Source organism: Schistocerca serialis, chromosome 3 (assembly GCF_023864345.2).
Source record: "Schistocerca serialis cubense isolate TAMUIC-IGC-003099 chromosome 3, iqSchSeri2.2, whole genome shotgun sequence".
Classification (NCBI taxonomy): Eukaryota; Metazoa; Arthropoda; class Insecta; order Orthoptera; family Acrididae; genus Schistocerca; species Schistocerca serialis.
In genome coordinates this window covers 362,255,785-362,274,009 of record NC_064640.1, presented here as the reverse complement: position 1 = coordinate 362,274,009, position 18,225 = coordinate 362,255,785, and the positions used below count along the sequence as shown (strand labels likewise).

The 18,225-nt window shown below is 44.3% G+C and overlaps 1 protein-coding gene across 1 annotated transcript in view; it reads right to left on the bottom strand.

The window, feature by feature from the left end:
* LOC126470172 (congested-like trachea protein) overlaps positions 1–17,275 on the bottom strand; it is a 180,277-nt gene extending 163,002 nt beyond the window's left edge. The window contains exon 1 of the mRNA XM_050097818.1: positions 16,930–17,275. Coding sequence (XP_049953775.1) covers positions 16,930–17,028 — 99 coding nt within the window. The 5' untranslated portion in view covers positions 17,029–17,275. The remainder of the gene's footprint in view (positions 1–16,929) is intronic.
* Positions 17,276–18,225: the final 950 nt, after the last annotated feature.

The following is an 18,225-nucleotide window of genomic DNA, read 5'->3' as shown; positions in this document are numbered from 1 at the left end:
TTAAATATATATTACAATGTCATCAAATTTTTATGCCATTTGTACAGGAAAAATGACCAAGATTGAAGCACAAACTGATTACAGTCCTGTACAAAACACCAAATAAAAACATGGGCTTATAAATTTCAATTACGTAGTCATACGCACACATTAAGTATTCTGTTACAGAGAATCTATGCATCCAGGGTGAAAGTACATGTGAAGTAGAGGTAGTATTGCTATGCTATAAAGCAATTGCATTTACATAATCTGCTTGGAAAACATTTTAAATGCCCACTGTTAAAATTAGACTTAAAATTATTAGTGATGATTATATTGAATCAAGTTAAAATAAATATACCATTTCAAACACTGCATAAAGGAAATACAGCAGTGTTTACCTGATAGGTACATTCCCTAACAAATACTGTAAGTCTAATCTGCAACAATGCTCAATTATATTTGCAGTAACAGAATGTCAGCTCAACAGCTGCAGTCTTACTTGCCACAAATTTTACAGGCGCGACAAGAGATGCAATACTGTAAGTGGAATTTAGAGTCAAATAATTTATTACTGAATTAGAGACAGAAAACTGCAGACTGACCAAACTGGGAAGTGGAACTATACTATGCAGAAGAATAAATAAATTCATCCACTTATACTGCTTAACAGACAAGTAAAATTCTGTACAACAAAATTTTATCACATGTAACACAATAAAACCCAATTCTATTTTTTGATGAGGCATAGTATACCAACGGAAAGCACTATGAAACTAATTACACTGTATCTGTGAATAAGTGCATAAATATTGTTATATGAATTTTATTCACTCTGATCTTAATATTTTAGTTTTTATTCATACCAAAACAGAATTTATGTACTAGAATTTTATGAAAATTTTTTTTATTTGCAAATGATTACAAGACAAAACAACTGCATCCACACTATGCAACATGAAGTCATTTTTTACCTCCAAAAATCTATGATTTTCTTAGCACAGACCACTGAAATGTTCAGGTGTACATTTTAAATGACAGCTATATGTCTTTCACAAGCCTGCATACTGTGTTAATGATTTCCATATGGCAACTAGCAAATGTAAGGTTATTGCAGTGTAAGAAAATAGCTCAGTTTTCTATTTAAAAAAATGTTTAGTGGCTATTATAGTCTCCCAAACTATCCACGAAGGAGGGGGGGGTCATGAAATTAAAGAGTGTTTGTAGTGAAGTTTCGCACATTACTTTGATGAATGTGTTTACTGGTAAACGGCTCTTTGAAAATTGTGGTGTTTCTTACATTTGTTGTTACTTTGTTATTACGCTGTATCACAGCAGACGATCTAAGAGAGTAACTGCAGTGCAGCTCATCAGGCTGAAATGTAATTTGCTCACATTATAGTGTTTTCAAACAGCCAAAAACTTTGTTACATAGCATTCGGGTAACACATGCTGCATTTGGAAGAATCACACTGCCTAATAATTTTAGCAACTTCTAAGCTGTGGTAAGGGAGCAGCAAAATACACACCAACACTGAGGTACCTATCTTCGTCATGTAATGACCATCCTTGTTTTCTTATTACAGGCATTTGCATCACATTAGTGGTTTTGGAATTCCAGCTTGCCCTGCTAATGGAGCTCACTTCACGTTTTCTGGTGCTGATGGTTTGAGAGTGTGACATTCAGTTCTACAGTGATTTTTGCAGCTGGCATCTTCATTTTTCGTCACAATCCTCTTCAATGACCATCTGTCAATCACTTAACACACTTGTCCATAGTGTGACTCCAGATGATTTTTTTTCCCCTTTCCCTGTGTGTGATAAGATCTTCAATATGGCGCCCCCTTGAAACATCAAATACATACTGAAGACACTGCACAAGTGCCATCTGTGGTCAAATACAATAGCACAACCTGCAGGCATGCCTATAGCATCTGTATTTATGGTCAAGCATGAATTTCTTGTGGTGGAAACAGTTTTCACACATTAAGACAGAAAAGTTACAGACAGTAACTGTTTACCCAGTTATAAATGCTCTACCTGATCACGATGCACAGTTTGTTAGGCTAAATAACACAGTGCCTTATGGGTACTCCTCAGTGGAAATCAATTACAATAACTGATTACTCCAGATCATAGATTTTTAAGAACAGTTTACAAAAGATGACTTGGGATGAAATTTATTATGAACCAAATGCTAACATAAAATTTAATCTATTCCATAATAAACTTATATAATTACCTGAAAATAGCTTTCCACATAAACTAATCAGAAAGGAAAGTAAACAGTCATGTGAAAAAACCATGGACCACTAAAGGGATTAAAGTATATTTTGAAAGGAAAAGGGAAATATATCTGTGGGCAGGGACACGTAGAGATCCTGCAATAGCTGCACACTATAAAAATTATGCAAAATTACTAAGAACAGTTGTTGAAAAATCAAGAAACATGCACATAACCAGAAATCAGTAATCCCAACAACAGATTTAAGACTATATGCAGTCCGACTGACCGGACCTACCAGGTTTATTGAACTAATCAGAGAGGGCATCAGTCCGGCAATTCAAAGTTGATTGCATAATCTAGAAGATCCACTAAAATTCGATGGATTCCGTAAGTGGGGTCAAACTATAAATTGAAGAAGTTAAAACACACACAGCAGAAGGCATAAAAGTGTAGGCCAAATTTAAGAACTAGAAAAACTGAGATATAAAAGAATGGTCTTTGCACGGGGGAGTGGACATAGATCCCAGACCTAGAAAATACGGAGACATGCCCCAACCACAACCACCCTGCCCCTGCTCCAGGAGCAGAGCAAAGCCTTATTACTGAAAATGAAAACCAGTTTCACAGAGGAAAATGAGGACCAGTTAAACGATCTGTGAATCTCCTGCTGATACAGGAATCTGGAAGGCTATACTTAGTGTGAAGGGCCACAAGAAGGGGACATTCCACCAATATATGGGATACTATCAGTCTGGCTAAACAGCCACATTGTGGTGGCAGTTCGTTACACAAGAGAAAACAATCTGTGAGACTAGTGTGACCGATGTGTAGACAGGATAAGACAGTGGATCCTTTCCAAGTGGAGAGGAAGGAAGAGTGCCAAACTTCAGTTGGTTGGTTGGTTTTGGGGTTTGATGGGGGCTAATCATCGAGGTCATCAGTCCCTTGTTCCAAACAGACATACTTGTAAAAGGCCTATACAGTAAAAGAGTAACCTCTGCATCCAGAGGGAGGGAACATCAAGTAGTACAGAGCTAAAATGAACACTGCAATAACACAAAATAGAGGACACTTCAAAGGAGCAGAGCAAATAGTTGACTAGAGTAAAACAGACTACAGTGGTTGATGGATCAGGTAAAAGGTCAACCACTCAACTACAAACGAAGAACCTCCAGCTGGAAAGTGTTGATAGAGGTACCAACACAACTTGTTACCATAAAAGACACTATTTTGGTATCTATGTCACAATTGAAAGTCGCTGGAGTGGGTGTAGCCTGAGAAATCATGCGAGAGCACCCACACTAGAGTGAGTGATGAAACCCAGCTGCACGGATAAAACTTAAAACTGAGTCAGCTATAGAGGCATCGTCACCTAGAATTAAAGGAAGTGCGGCTGGTAAATTAAAGGACTGCCGCAAGGGGGCTAAAAGGGGGCAGTCCATCAGAAGATGGACCACTGTCAGCCCTGCATCACAGCGACACTTGGGTGGGTTCTCATGGCGTAGGAGATAGCTGTGGGTCAACCGTGTATGTCCAATTCGGAGACAGCAGAGAACAATTGAGTCCCTACGCATGCTCCTCAAGAATGAGTTCCATACAGCCGTGGACGACTTTACCATGCGGAGCTTATTTGGCGTGTTCAAGACAGACCATTCAGAGCTTCAGACATTGCGGACCTTGCGATGTAGGGCTGACCGGAGGGCTCTTTCCATGAGACCAAGCTCCAGGGGTGGCGACGTTGTGGCCTGCTTGGCCAACCGATCGACACGTTCGTTTCCTGGAATGCCGATGTGGCCCGAGGTCCACAGAAACGTTGCTGAACGACCACACTCGGCGAGAGCAAAAACAGCATCTTGAATAACGCGCACCAAAGGATCCCGAGGAAAACATTGGTTGAGTGCTTGCAATCCACTCAGGGAGTCACTGCATATGATAAATGACTCCCCAGGGCAGGAGGAAAGGTGAGGGAGTGCACGATAAAGAGCAACCAGCTCCGCAGTAAAAACACTGCTCCCACAAGGCAGGGAATGCTGCTCAACGTAGTCACCGTGGATGAAAGCAAACCCAGCGCCATCCATCGCCCACAGAACCATTGGTGTAGACTACATCTGCATCGTGAAACGAGGCAAGAAGAGCCACGAATTGTTGACGAAGACTGGCAGGTGGAACGGAGGACTTGGAGTCGCAGGACAAATCCAAGCAAAGCCACAAGCGAGGATGGGACCAAGGAGGGGTAGAAGAAGAGGGCCGGAAGGATGGAGGGGGGAAAGGACTCGAGTGACGAGAGATGGGAACGAACACGGACCGGGATCGAGAGACCCGACCTAGGCCGCCGTCATGGAGAGGGGAGTGCAGAAGATGGAAAAAGGAGCCTGCGGTTTGGGTGGTCGGGCGAGGCATGGACACGGGCGATGTATGACTCAAGCAACTGTTGTCAGCGGAATTGTAAGGGAGGGATTCCAGCTTCTACAAGAAGGCTAGTCACCGGACTAGTGCAGAAGGCACCTGTCGCCAGTCTGATGCCACAATGGAGAATCGGGTCGAGGATCTGCAATGTTTAAGGTGCTGCTGAGTCATACACCACGCTCCCGTAGTCGAGACAGGACTGGACTGAGGCCTTATAAAGCTGTAGGAGGGTTGTTCGTGCAGCCCCCCAAATGGTGTGGCTAAGGCAGCGAAGGATGTTGAGGTGCTGCCAGCACCGTAGTTTAAGCTCGCAAAGATGAGGTGTCCAAGTGAACTGAGCATCAAACAGCAAGCCAAGAAAGCGATGCGTCTCCTCAATACGAAGGAGTTCATTGGCAAGGTAGAGCTCTGGATGGAGGTGGTCCGTTCGACAAAGACAGAAATGCATCACTTGGGTCTTAGAGGCTGAGAACTGAAAACCATGGTTGGATGCCCAAAAATGTGCCATACGGATAGCTCCCTGCAGCCGCCGTTCGACACTGATGCCTGGGGAACTGTAATAAAGACAAAAATCATCGGCATATAGAGAGGAACAGACTGATGAGCCCATCACAGCCGCACGACCATTAATCGCCACCGAAAAGAGGGGAACACTGAGAACCGAGCCCTGCAGGACACCATTCTCCTGAATATGAGCAGAGCTAAAATAAGTGCCAACTCTAACCCGAAAGGAGCGATCGGAGAGAAAATTCCATAGAAAAATCTGATGTGGACCCCATAAGCCCTATTCGCGCAGCGCAGCGAGGATATGATGGCTCCAGGTGGTATCGTACGCCTTCCGAAGATCAAAGAAAACAACTAGATGTTCTCACTGATTAAAAGCTGTACGAATAGCCGACTCTAGCGAGACTAAATTGTCGGTCACTGAGCAGCCATGACAGAAGACCACCTGTTGCTATGCCAGGAGGCCCCAAGCTTCGAGGATCCACATGAGCCGCCGGCTCACCATCCATTCCAGGAGTTTGCACATAACATTGGTAAGGTTGATAGGGCGATAGCTATCAACCACCAGCGGATCTGCACCAGGTTTCAGCACCGGGATGGTAATGCTATCCTGCCAACAGGTTGGGAAAACGCCCTCCGTCCAGATGCAGTTAAACAGGGCAAGTAATTCACCCTGACATTACGCCGAGAGATGGCGAAGAATCTTTCTGAATTCGGTCTGGACTTGGAGAGGTATCGAGGAAAGCTGTACGGGCACTTTGGAACTCCTATTCACTAAACGGGGTGTTGTATCGTTCCCAAAGATGCGTGCGAAACGACAACTGCGTACGCTCAGCCTGCTCTTTAAAGGCGTAGAATTCTGCGCTGTAGCCTGCTGTCGCGGAACTACTAACGAAATACTCTGCCAGATGTTTGGCGATGGTGATTGGGTCAGTACAAAGTGTACGCCGAAGAGAAAGGCAAGGGACAGACGCATGAGGGCGAAAGTCAAAAATGCGCTGAACTCGTGACCATGCCTGAGATGGGGAGGTGCGAGAACCTTTGGTGGCAACATATCGTTCCCAGCAGCCCTGTTTGCTCTGCCGGATTAACTGCCGAGCCCGGGCCCGCAGCCGTTTAAAGGCAACCAGATTCTCTAGGGAAGGATGATGCTGGTGTCGTTGCAGGGCTCGCCAGCGGTCCCAGATAGCTTCTGCGATCTCTGGTGTCCACCAAGGGACTGACTTACGCCTTAGGGTACTTGAAGAACAGGTGACAGTTGCCTCGGCAGCAGAAACAATGGCCATAGTGACCATGTCCACTGCCAAATCAATGTCACCAGGAAGCGGAGCAATGGCCACAGTAGCTGAGATGTAGGCTGTACAATCAGCTCCACGAAGAGACCATCGTGGCAGCTGGTCAGGGGGTTGGGATTGAAGAAGAGAAACCAGGATAGGAAAGTGTCGCTACCACAGAGGTCATCGTGGACCCTCCAACTGAGGTACGGAAGAAGACCTGGGATACTAAGAGAGAGGTCAATGGCCGAGTATGTGCCATGAGTCAAGCTAAAATATGTAGGAGCACCAGTGTTAAGAAGGCAAATGTCCTGCTGTGCCAAGAGAGCCTCAATGTTCCTAACCTGGCTTAGCCTCTGTGTAAGTGATCCTGTCTAAGGTCTTATACTCCACTATCTTCCGTTCTTTTTGATAAACCGCGCAGTCTGAAGAGCAAGGTGAATGTTTCTGTCTGCAGTTGACACAAACAGGGGGTGGCGAACATGGGACGTTGGGGTGGGAGGCACGTCCACAATCCCGACAGGTAGGGTTGGCGTCACATCTCTATGACATATACCCAAACCTCCAGCACTTAAAGTAGCACATCGGAGGAGGGATGTAAGACTTAACATCACATCGATATATCATCACCTTGACTTTCTCGGGCAGGGTGTCACCCTCAAAAGCCAAGATGAAGGCGCCGGTGGTGGCCCTACTATCTTTAGGTCCCCTGAAGACACGACATACAAAGTGGGCACCGCGACGTTCCAGATTTGCACGGAGCTTGTCGTCAGACTGCAACAACAGGTCAAGATGAAAACTAAGTCCCTGAACTATATTCAAGGTCTTATGAGGCGTAATGGAGGCTCCAACCTCACCGAGCTTGTCACAAGCAAAAAATGCCCGTGACTGTGCTGGGAATTCTGTCTGCATGAGGACTGCTCCAGACCTCATTTCAGACATGCCCTCAACTTCTCCAAACTTGTCCTCTAAATTTTCATGAAAAAACTGAGGCTTTGTGGTCAGAAATGAGCTCATCTATTCAGCTGCAAACCAGAAATCGAGGAGAATACGTCTCACCAGGTAATTTAGACCGCCGTTCCTCCCCTGGTGTGGGCAGGGAAGGGAACGATTGGGGGTCATACTTGAAACCATTGAACTTTCCTTTCTTAGAGACTTGTGCTTGCGCACTAATCATATTTCTTTTCATGGTGGTCCCACGAGCAGCTAGGGAAAGGAATGTCCACCCAGACAGAGCCCCACTTCCCTGGGTAAGCCTAATACAACCAGGGGGCGGCAGGCAGGTTCCCCAGAGGTCACCTGCTAGCATCTATTCTACTTCAACAGCCATGAGTCTCCTCGGCGTGCAGCACATCTTGAGATTGAGGGTTTTTTTTTTTTTTTTTTTTTTTTTTTTTTTAAATAATAGAGGTTTACACCATCCTCATCCTCACGACCCAGGCAGTTAAGCCAAGATCCCCAGGCTCTGTATCGTACAACGTTCCACCGTCGCGCCTTACGGTGGTCGTTTAAGCGCGCTCAGAGCTTAGGGTATTGAGGACTGGTGGTGCTTCCCAGTCCCCAGCTCAGCGACCCAGGGGTCACCAAGCCTATACCCAGCAACTAAATGCTGAGCCCCCTGAGGGTCAAACTGCAGTTGTCTCCTTTATTGTGCAGAGTTTATTACTGAGAGCAGTAGCACACCAGATGTCATTCCAATGCTGGGAAAATAGATTTGATACGTATCCGCATATCTGCACCTGGGTTCATGAAAGGGAATGGGGTAAGTATCTGCCTCTCTACCCAAACTATCAGCCAGTTCATTCCCTGGAATGCCCACATGGTTGGTTGATTTGGGGTATAAAGGGACAAAACTGGGTCAAGTAAATGCAACATTGAGGGTGCCGCCAAACCATAAACCAGACTCCCATAGTCAAGGCGGAATTGAACTAGGGCCCTGTAGAGCTGCAGCAGTGTAGAGCAATCCGCACCCCAGTTTGTGTTGCTCAGGCAGCAGAGGGCATGAAGGTGCTGCCAGCACTTCCACTTAAGCTGATGAAGGTGAGGTAGCCAAGTGAATCAGGTGCCGAAAACCAATTGACATGTCTCCACTACAGTGAGTGGATTGTCATTAAGGTAAAGCTCTGGTTCTGGATGAATGGTGCGTCACCGACAGAAATTCACGACACACGACTTCATGGCTGAAAATTGGAAGCAGTGGGCTAGAGCCCATGACTGCGCCTTGTGAATAGCTCCCTGTAAGTGCCACTCAGCAACACAAGTACTGGAGGAGCAGTACGAAATACAGAAGTCATCCACATCCAGATAAAGTAAGACCGATGGCCCTACAGACACTAAAAATAGAGACTCAATACAGAACCCTGCAGAATGCCATTCTCCTGAATACTGGGGGAATTATGGGATGCAAGAACTTGGAAAGTACAGGGCGACATGTAGTTTTGGATATGATGTTGCCAGAACATGTCGTATGCTTTACATAAATCAAAAAAGACAGCAACCAGATGTTGGCGTCTGGAAAAGGCTGTTCAGATGGCAGACTCGAGGGACAAAAGATTATTAGTGCTAGAGCGACCCTGGCGGAAGCCGCCCTGACATGGATCCAATAGGCCACCTGACTCCAGGACCCAACCCAACTGCTTACACACCGTATGTTCCAGCAACTTACAAAGAAAGTTGGTGAGGCTGATGGGCAGACAGCTATCCACATCAAGCGGGTTTTAACCAGGTTTGAGCACCAGAATAATTGTGCTCTCCCACCACTGCGATGGAAAGACACCATCACACCAGATCCGGTTGAAGATGAGAGGAAATGTCACTTGTAGTCAGATGAGAGATGTTTAGTAATCAGACTGCGGATCCGATCCAGCCTAGGGGCTGTGTCGAGGTTATGTGCAAAGGCGTTGAGGAGCTCCCACTCTGTAAATGGGACATTATAGGGATCACTGGAGTATAATGAACGACAGCACTTTCCTTTCCATCCACCATTTGAGGGTACAAAAGGCTGGGAGGTAGTTCTCTGACGCAGAGGCTCGAGCTTAGTGCTCAGCAAAGTGCTCGGCAATCGCGTTTACATCGGTAGATAACACGCCACTGATAACGAGTGTTTCCGGTAGCTGGCGCACAGTCGGCAGCATGTCTTGTCGCAGAATACTTCATGTCTTCTGATGGAGACCTACGATTTACAAGTCTATTTTGGATGTGGAGACTGAATATAATATGAAAGTTAGTTCGTCTGTTTTAATTGATGTTCTTAAAGGTCAAACTGTATTTCGAGGAGGTCGTTTTGATTTTACTTTTTCTGTACTGACAATCCTGTTGGTCAATGTTGGTTGACTGTTGCTCTAGTACGTAACTGATATTACAATGAAAAGTCTTGCTGTGTCATTGGAGCAGATACCTCCTCATGATGTTCTTGATTATCGTACTTTTATGATCACTGTCTCAAGTTCATGGTATTGGAGAAACATCAACTTTTTTTTTTATATTGATAAACCATTGTGTGTTAGAACTCTTAGGTCTGGTACCCAAAAAGACGTCTGATCTTCATCCAGACGTGGGAAGGTGACGTTTGGTATCCAATGGTCAACACGTAGCTCTCCCAACACTCGTTTCCGTCATTTAATAAGCTGACAAACACGGGCACGGAGTCACTTATAGGCTATTAGGTGCTCTGGAAGGATGCCACTTGTGTCACTGTAGAACTCGCTGATGCTCTTTAATTGCCTCGGCAATTTCTGGCATCCACCAAGTGATTGTCTTTCGCCAGGGGCACCCTTTTTTTTAAAAAAAAGAGGGGTTCTGTTTTCCACTGCAAAAACGATCATTGTAGCGACCTGCTCAACATCATAGATGGTAAAGCCCATCTGGGTAGGTGTAGATGGGTATGATGCCAGGAGAGTGACAGGAAGATGGGGAAGTGGTCAATACCACACAGGTTGTCATGTGCTCTCTAGTGAATAGACGGGAGAAGGCCAGGACTGCAAACTAAGACATCCATGGCCGAATATGTGCCATGTGCTACACTGAAATGTATGGGGGCACCTGTATTTAAGAGGCAGAGGTCGAGTTGTGACCTTAAATTTTCGACCTCCCTACCTCAGCCAGTAAGCATGGCGCCACCCCACGAAGGGTTATGTGCATTAAAATCTCCCTAAAGTAGGAAAGGTTTAAGGAGTTGATCAATCAGTGCAGCCAATACGTTCAGGGGTACTGCACCATATGGAGGAAGATATACATGGCAGACAGTTATTTCCTGTGTCATCCTTATTCTGACAGACACAGCTTCAAGACTGGTTTGAAGGGGCACAGGTTCACTACATACTGAGTCCAGGACAGACACAAAGTCCACCTGACACTATTATAGTAGCTACGGTTCCTGTAGTATCCCTTATAGCTGCGGAGGGCTGGGGTCCGCATTGCCGGGAACCAGGTTTCCAGGAGGGCAATGCAGAAAGCAGGCGTAAAGCTTAACAATCGCTGTTGCTCAGCCAGGTTGCGGAAAAAAACATGCTGCAATTCCACTAGAGGATTACGTGATCGTGAGACTGGGAAGGTGTGAAACAATGAGGCACTCTATGCTCCGGATCACCTGCTGTCACCAAATCAGTACCTGTGCGATTGACATCCATTGTGTCTGAGGCCGCCCAGCTGACAGGTGGGGACTGATGTCCCCCGAGGGTTGGGGTGGGTGGGTTTGGGGGGGGGGGGGGGGGGTTGCTCCTGAAGTAGGTTGTGCAGAAGCAACAGGGAGGGAAGTGCCCCCCCCCCCCCCACCATCAAGGGGGCAGGTGGAGCCAACTGTACACGGCGGAACAGAACATGGTAGAACTGTTGTCGTGCCGGCGGTGTAGGTTGACATCATATGCACAGGATATAGCCTCTCATATTTTCTCTTAGCCTCAGTGTAGGTCAGTTGTTCCAGTGTCTTATGTTCCATGTTTCTTTCTTTCTTTCTTTCTGGAGACTCCTGCAGTCTGGCGAGCAAGGCAAATGGTGCCCTCCACTGTTGACACAGATGTGAGGCGGGGCACAGGGAGTAATTGGATGTGAAGGATGTCTGCAATTCCAACAGGTGACACTGGAAGTACAGCGGGAAGACATATGGCCGAACTTCCAGCACTTACAGCTCTGCATCAGGGGAGGGATATATGGCTTTACATCACAGTGGTAGACCATCACTTTGACCTTCTCGGGTAGTATGTCACGCTCAAAGGCCAAGATGATGGCATCAGTGGAAACCTGATTGTCCCTCGGACCCCGGGGGATGTGCTAGTCGAAATGGACATACCGCTGCTCTAAATTGGCATGCAGCTCATCGTCAGACTGCAAAAGATGGTCGCTGTGAAATATGATACCCTGGACCATATTTAAGCTTTCATGCAGCATCATGGAAACAGAAACATCCTCCAGGTTGTCACAGGCGTGTAGTGCCCATGACTGGGTAGAGGATGCTGTTTTGATAAAGACTGACCCTGACCGCATTTTGGACAAGCCCTCCACCTCCTCCTCCAAATGCTCTACAAAAAACTGAGGCTTCATGGACATAAAGGATTCCCCATCAACTCTCTTACATACGAGATACCAGGACAAATAAGCTTCACTGCCATACTTAGCCTGGCATTCCTCCCATGGTGTGGCCATGGGGGAGGGGGGGGGGGGGAATGGACAATTTGGGGTCGTATCTCTTAGGATTGAAGTTAGACCTCAACTGCTTAGAGACTGCTGGTGCGAGAGATGACATACTACGCTTCATGGCACCAACTCTGACCAGGGGCCCTCCCCATGGGCGTCACCCAGCCACCGCAAAGGCCACCTGTGTGGCCAGGAGGCTACAACCAACAGGGTACATGGCGACTTCACTACAATGGACTGGCTACAGTGCTGGGTATCAGGCAGCTAAGAAGTCCATTATTGTCAATAGTGCAGAAAGCGATACTGCACAGAGGATGGAGGAAAACACACCCAGGAGGGTGACCTTGCCCAACAGCTGGAGAGCAAGTGGAAGTGCAAATCCACGTCAACAAAGGATGCAAGAGATCTTGGCGCATGATGGACACTATGCACCATGTAATGCACCCTTCCCCAGTTGGCTCACTCTTTGGGAAAATTTTGAAAAATGGAGGTCAAACCCTACAGGGGACCATCACAAAGGCCGAAACATGCGAAACTCCTTTTAGTCACCTCTTACGACAGGCAGGAATACCTCACAGCTATTCTAACACACAGACCCACAGGAGGCCTTTCTTCTGGGGTTTTTAAGGCAATGTGCCTAGCCTTGGATGGTAGGGTGGAACTGAAAATTTGTCTATCAGATTCCTTGATTGGCCTATCTTTGGGGATCCTGATTTGGTTAACAGTGTGGATGGGTCATGACAATTAAGAAATGATCACTCTCCCCGAGGTAGTCATGCACTCTCCTTTGCATTGAAGGGAGGATGTTGGGCCTTCACATCAACAGACCACATATGGCAGTATATGTTCCATGTTCTGCACTAAAATCAGTTTTTGTGCCACTGTTCAGTCAACATAAGTCAAAGCCTGTGATTTTTCCATTAGAGTCCTCAGATGTTTTATCAAGACCCCAAAAGGGTTGAAAGCAATAAAATTGCCCAGGAGTAGAAAAGAGGATGGTAGCTGATTGATCAGATAAACTGTCTCCTTATGTCAGCTCCCTTTCTGGAGGGAGAAATATCACAGACAGTAAAATTAATAGTTGTCTGTACGAACAGCCTGCAATGCTGTACTGAGTGGAAAATGGCCACTTAAAGTGTCCAAAAGCACCAATGTGCAGACATCACCATATGCTTTTTCACAGCCAACTCTATAAAATATGTAAGGTGATTACATAGGATAAGCAGAGGGTGTTACACATTTCAGGGAGTCTAGTTTCCTGAAGGGCTATACATGTTGCCAAATAAAATGGAAGTATATGACCAAGTTCTGTTAGGCAGTGAAAATAACAATTACAGTTCCACTAGATAACGGCTGTAGGGGTACCCATGGGTGTTGGGATGAAGGCAGGAAGGTGGGTCACATTTCAGCACCACATGTTGAGTAGAAACCATTTTAACATTAATAATTTCAAAATTAGTGGTGGTGAGGGATCTGTTGCCAGAGACTACCAGCTCCACTATCACTTTTTTGTCCTCTTTCTTTTTTTGCCTTTTTTATCCGTATGCAGTTTTAACTGTGGTTGGGGTTTATTTAGTTGTCCATCAGGAAGGGATGATGAACAGGCTGTCATGCAGCCCACAGCCTGTCTTTCCATGGACAGTGGCTGATGCTGGGCCACAAGTCAGTGTTTACCTGCTGAAGACATTCGGCAGAAGGTGACCTTCCCTGCAGGATGCCAGAGAAGTATCAGTCTCTGCCAGCAGGGGACACGGAAATGAGGTTCCTCATCAGAGACAAATTCAGATTCACGCAGACCCTATTACCCGACAGAGAGGAATAGCAGATGACTGAACCTTTGTTACAGACATAGGCCTAGTAACCATGTTTGCCAAAATCATTTGAACAGGATGGTGTTCATATTTTTGATCTGGCTGAGAATACGAAAGGCAGTCAAGGGCTTCTCCGTACCTGTATCTTTTCTATTCTTAATATGGGATAGTTCAGGGAATGGGGAGCATATGGAGGTACTACTGGAATGTGCCGACAAGTGCCGAAATGGAAACATTTAAAGCACCACAGGGGATAGGGATTGAAAAGTATGGCTTTAAATCACAGAAGTAAACCATTATTTTGGCCCTTTCAGGTAACACAGCACCACAAAGCCAAAACAAAGGCTCCAGTACCCACTCTCTTTATCCTTTCGCACTTGTTGGATATGGCAAAAGACTCAACACCCCAATTTTTCCAGTTTCTGTGTAGTTCGTTATCTGTCTAATGTAAGACCTCAACAGGAAGTAACACCCTGGATCATGCTGAAGTTCACCTACACACACTTCCTGCCTCCTAGTCTATGGTATACAATGAGATACTCTTAGTGATTTTCTGATTTTTAAGAACAAGAACATGAACAGCCTTACTCACATGTCAACCAATGAAATCTGACAGTGAACGGCACATACCTGCCCACTAACATCACTCGTCAACAAACAGAAGTGGCCCACCTCAGAAGAGCTATCCTACTACAAGCCAAGAAGGCTGTGGCACAGACCTATGCAATAAATTTCTGACCCTCCCTCACTAGCAACCACAAAACAGCTAGTCATTTCAAATGCTCAATGACAAAAATCATGCTAATAACTTTACAATCACATAATTTCCATTGTACACATATAAATCAAGCATTAAATGAAGTCCTCAATACCACTTTGCAAACTCTCAACAAACTACCACCTTTCCACTCAAGCCAGACATCTGACAACACTACACATAAGCGTGTCATTACAAGCAACATACTGAAAGATAATACGCATGCACGGAAATAATGCCAGTTTTCTGTGTTCTTTTTGTCTGCACACATCACATGACATAACACCATTCCTTCCAGCGTGTATGTAACATATGAAGACCTGCAGATCAAATACGTTGACAATTAAAATTTCTGGATTTACAACTCGATAATAAATTCAGTTGGGAAGGGCATACCATAGAATTGCTGAAGTGCCTAAACAAGTGTGTATTTTCTGTGAGAATGTTGTCAGATGTAAGAGACACAAATACAAAAAAACTTGCATAATTTGCTTACTTTCATTTTATTGTCATAAGGGCTCATCTTCTGGGTACCTCAATTGGAGCAAAAGTTTTTAGTGTGTAAAAGCACGCAATAAGAATCATTTGTGATGTAAATTCAAGATGATCATGTAGAAACCTGTTCAAGAAACTTTATATTCTAACCACAGCTTCACAGTATATTTATTCCTTCCTGAAATTTGTTGCAAGAAATTTATCTCTGTTTCCAACCAATAGTTCAATACATAGTATCATTACTAGGAATAAGAACAATCTACATAAACACCCGAATTCCCTTCCCTCTGTCCAAAAAGGGGTCCAATGTTAAGGAACTCACATTTTCAATAAATTGTCAGCAACTGTTAAAACTTTGTTTCAGATAAAGCACAGTTAAAACAGAGTTTGAAAAACTTGATAGGCAACTCCTCCCATTCTATAGACGAACATTTTAACAAGGACTGTTAAGACTAGCTTAAGTTAAAGTGTCTGTTAGATTTCAGTTTTGACAGCACTTGTTGGTCACACCAGTCAAGATTAGGTATTTTGTGTACAACAAATTTATTAAAAGTGCATAACAATGTTTCATTCTGACAGTGCATTTATTCTGTAAATATTAGCCATTCCAGTTTACTGGAATGCAGTTCTCTATTTTAACAGTTTCTTAACAAATGATGTAATAGTAAGTACTATATTCAAATGTTTTATGTTTTTTATGTTATACTTTCTGACATGTTCCACACCCATAAGAAACATCTCATTTTTGGGTCTATGGAACAAAAACTGAATCTAATCTAATCATTATGGTGTCAGACCAATTTGATAACTATAGGTTCAGTTGCATCAATTTTATTAAGTCCAGAATAGAGAGCACTACGAAGGGCATTACCATTGACACTCTTGGAGATCATTTAATCATGGTCCTACCTACGGCAGCATATCATTTGGATTTCACCAAGCATAATTCTGTTCTATTTTTGACAGAGGGTGATCATTAAAAATGACTTGGGGCTTTCTGGAGCGTAAGTGAATACTAGTTTATGCCACAAAACTCTTAAATCACACATTACTACTCAATCTATAAATGACAAAACAAACTTAATATCGTACTGCTCCGAGTCATGAGAAAGCAGAAGGTACAGCGAAACTAAAGCACCTTGGTTAGCTGAAGCTGCCCATACACTACGATACATAAAAATCTATTTCTGAAATAATACAATCTGACAACATAACTAAAACGTTTATAGGATTTGATCTCATTTCAGTTATTTTGTAGCAACTTATTTCACTGTATATACGCGTTTTTCGATCACAAGTTCCTCAGTTTTCATCGCAAATGGAACCTTTATCTATCTACACTTAATGAAGAAACGGACACCAGTGAACACCCATACAGATTTAACCAAAATATTTTTTGTAAATATGGCACAATCGGTCAAATGCGTCCCACTGCTTAGAACATTAAATATTTAATCTTCTTCTAACCATCATAACAACTCAGCAGTCTCCATAAATATCACAAGAGCAATGATTAAAGAGGGATCAAAGTTCAGTTTCGCCATTCTACTATTCAGCAACACGAAGTCCTAATTTCGGATGTGCACCAAGTCTGGCGTAACCTCTTGCGTAAGCTCTTGCCGTAGAGTGAGAAAATAGCAAATTTTCACACACCGTTTGGCTGAAATTCAAAAGGAACACAACAGTAACGAGAAACAATATGTCAACACGATTCACGTAAGCACAATAATGGAAGTGTAGAACACAGCGTACGTCTCCTACATTCTCTGCAACGAAATGTTACTCCACAACGTAACAATTACATCCATTACATTCATTAAATTTCCTAGTTCATGCAACACCAACCTTTATAGTATCCAGAGGGTGGCCCACTACAACAGTACATACGCCACCAAAACCACCACAAACGAAGTATTTAACTGGGCTAACTTTGTTCTTCCCCATCTTGGCTGGATCAAAATGAACTGCTTTTACTGCTCAACCCAGAGTTTTTATATTTGTACTATACACACTACCACGGTACCACCACCAATCCTAGCGGCTCCTGCCACACACTTCACAGTTCAGTTCACCAACAACTCACAATCATTGACAGGCAGATATTCCACTAATTTAACGAAAGAGTATAGGTAGACCAATTGAACCACAGGCAACGAAAACTTGCACATTTATCCCTCCACCACAGCAACGACCAGTCAGAAGGCGTGTGGATACACCCTATTGGCTCACTGTAACGCCAGCTGGCCTGAAAGTCAAAATAATTAAAACCAGTTAACTTGCTGGCCTCATGCCGCGCAACTATAGCCCATGAAAACTCGCACGCATACAGGGTCTGTGCAAGGAAGATGCACTTGTGGGAAATATTGTGGAAATGGAAGAGGATGTAGATGAAGACGAGAAGCTAGATGTGTACTGAATGAAGAATTTGACAAAGCACTGAAAGACTTAAATCGAAACAAGGCCCTGGGAGCAGACAACATTCTGTTAGAGGAACTTATAGCCTTGGAAGAGCCAGCCATGACAAAACTCTACCATCTGGTGAGCAACACGTATGAGATGAGCGAAAGACCCCTAGACTTCCAGAAGAACTTAATAATTCCAGTTGCACAGGAAGCAGATGCTGACAGGTGTGGAAATGACCGAACCATTAGTTAATAAGTAACGGTTGCAAAATGCTAACAAGAATCCTTCACACAAAAATTAGAAAAACTGGCAGAAGCCAACCGCGGAGAAAATTAGTATGGTTTCTGGAGAAATGTAAGAACACGTGAGGCAATACTGACCCTACGACTTCTCATAGAAGATAGGGTAAGGAAAAGCAAACCTGTGTTTCTAGAATCTCCAGACTTAGAGAAAGCTTTTGACAATGTTTGCTGGCATACTCTCTTTCAAATTCTAAGGGTGACAGGGATAAAATACAGGGAACGAAACACTATTAATGGCAGTTATAAGAGTCAAGGGGCGTGAAAGGGAGGCAGTGGTTGAGAAGGGAGTGAACAGGCCTGTAGCCTATAACCAATGTTATTCAATCTGTATATTGAGCAAGTAGTAAAGGACATAAAAAAAAAAAACTGGAGTAGGAATTAAAGTCTAGGCAGAAGAAATAAAAAGTTTGAGGTTTGCTGATGACGTTTCAATTTT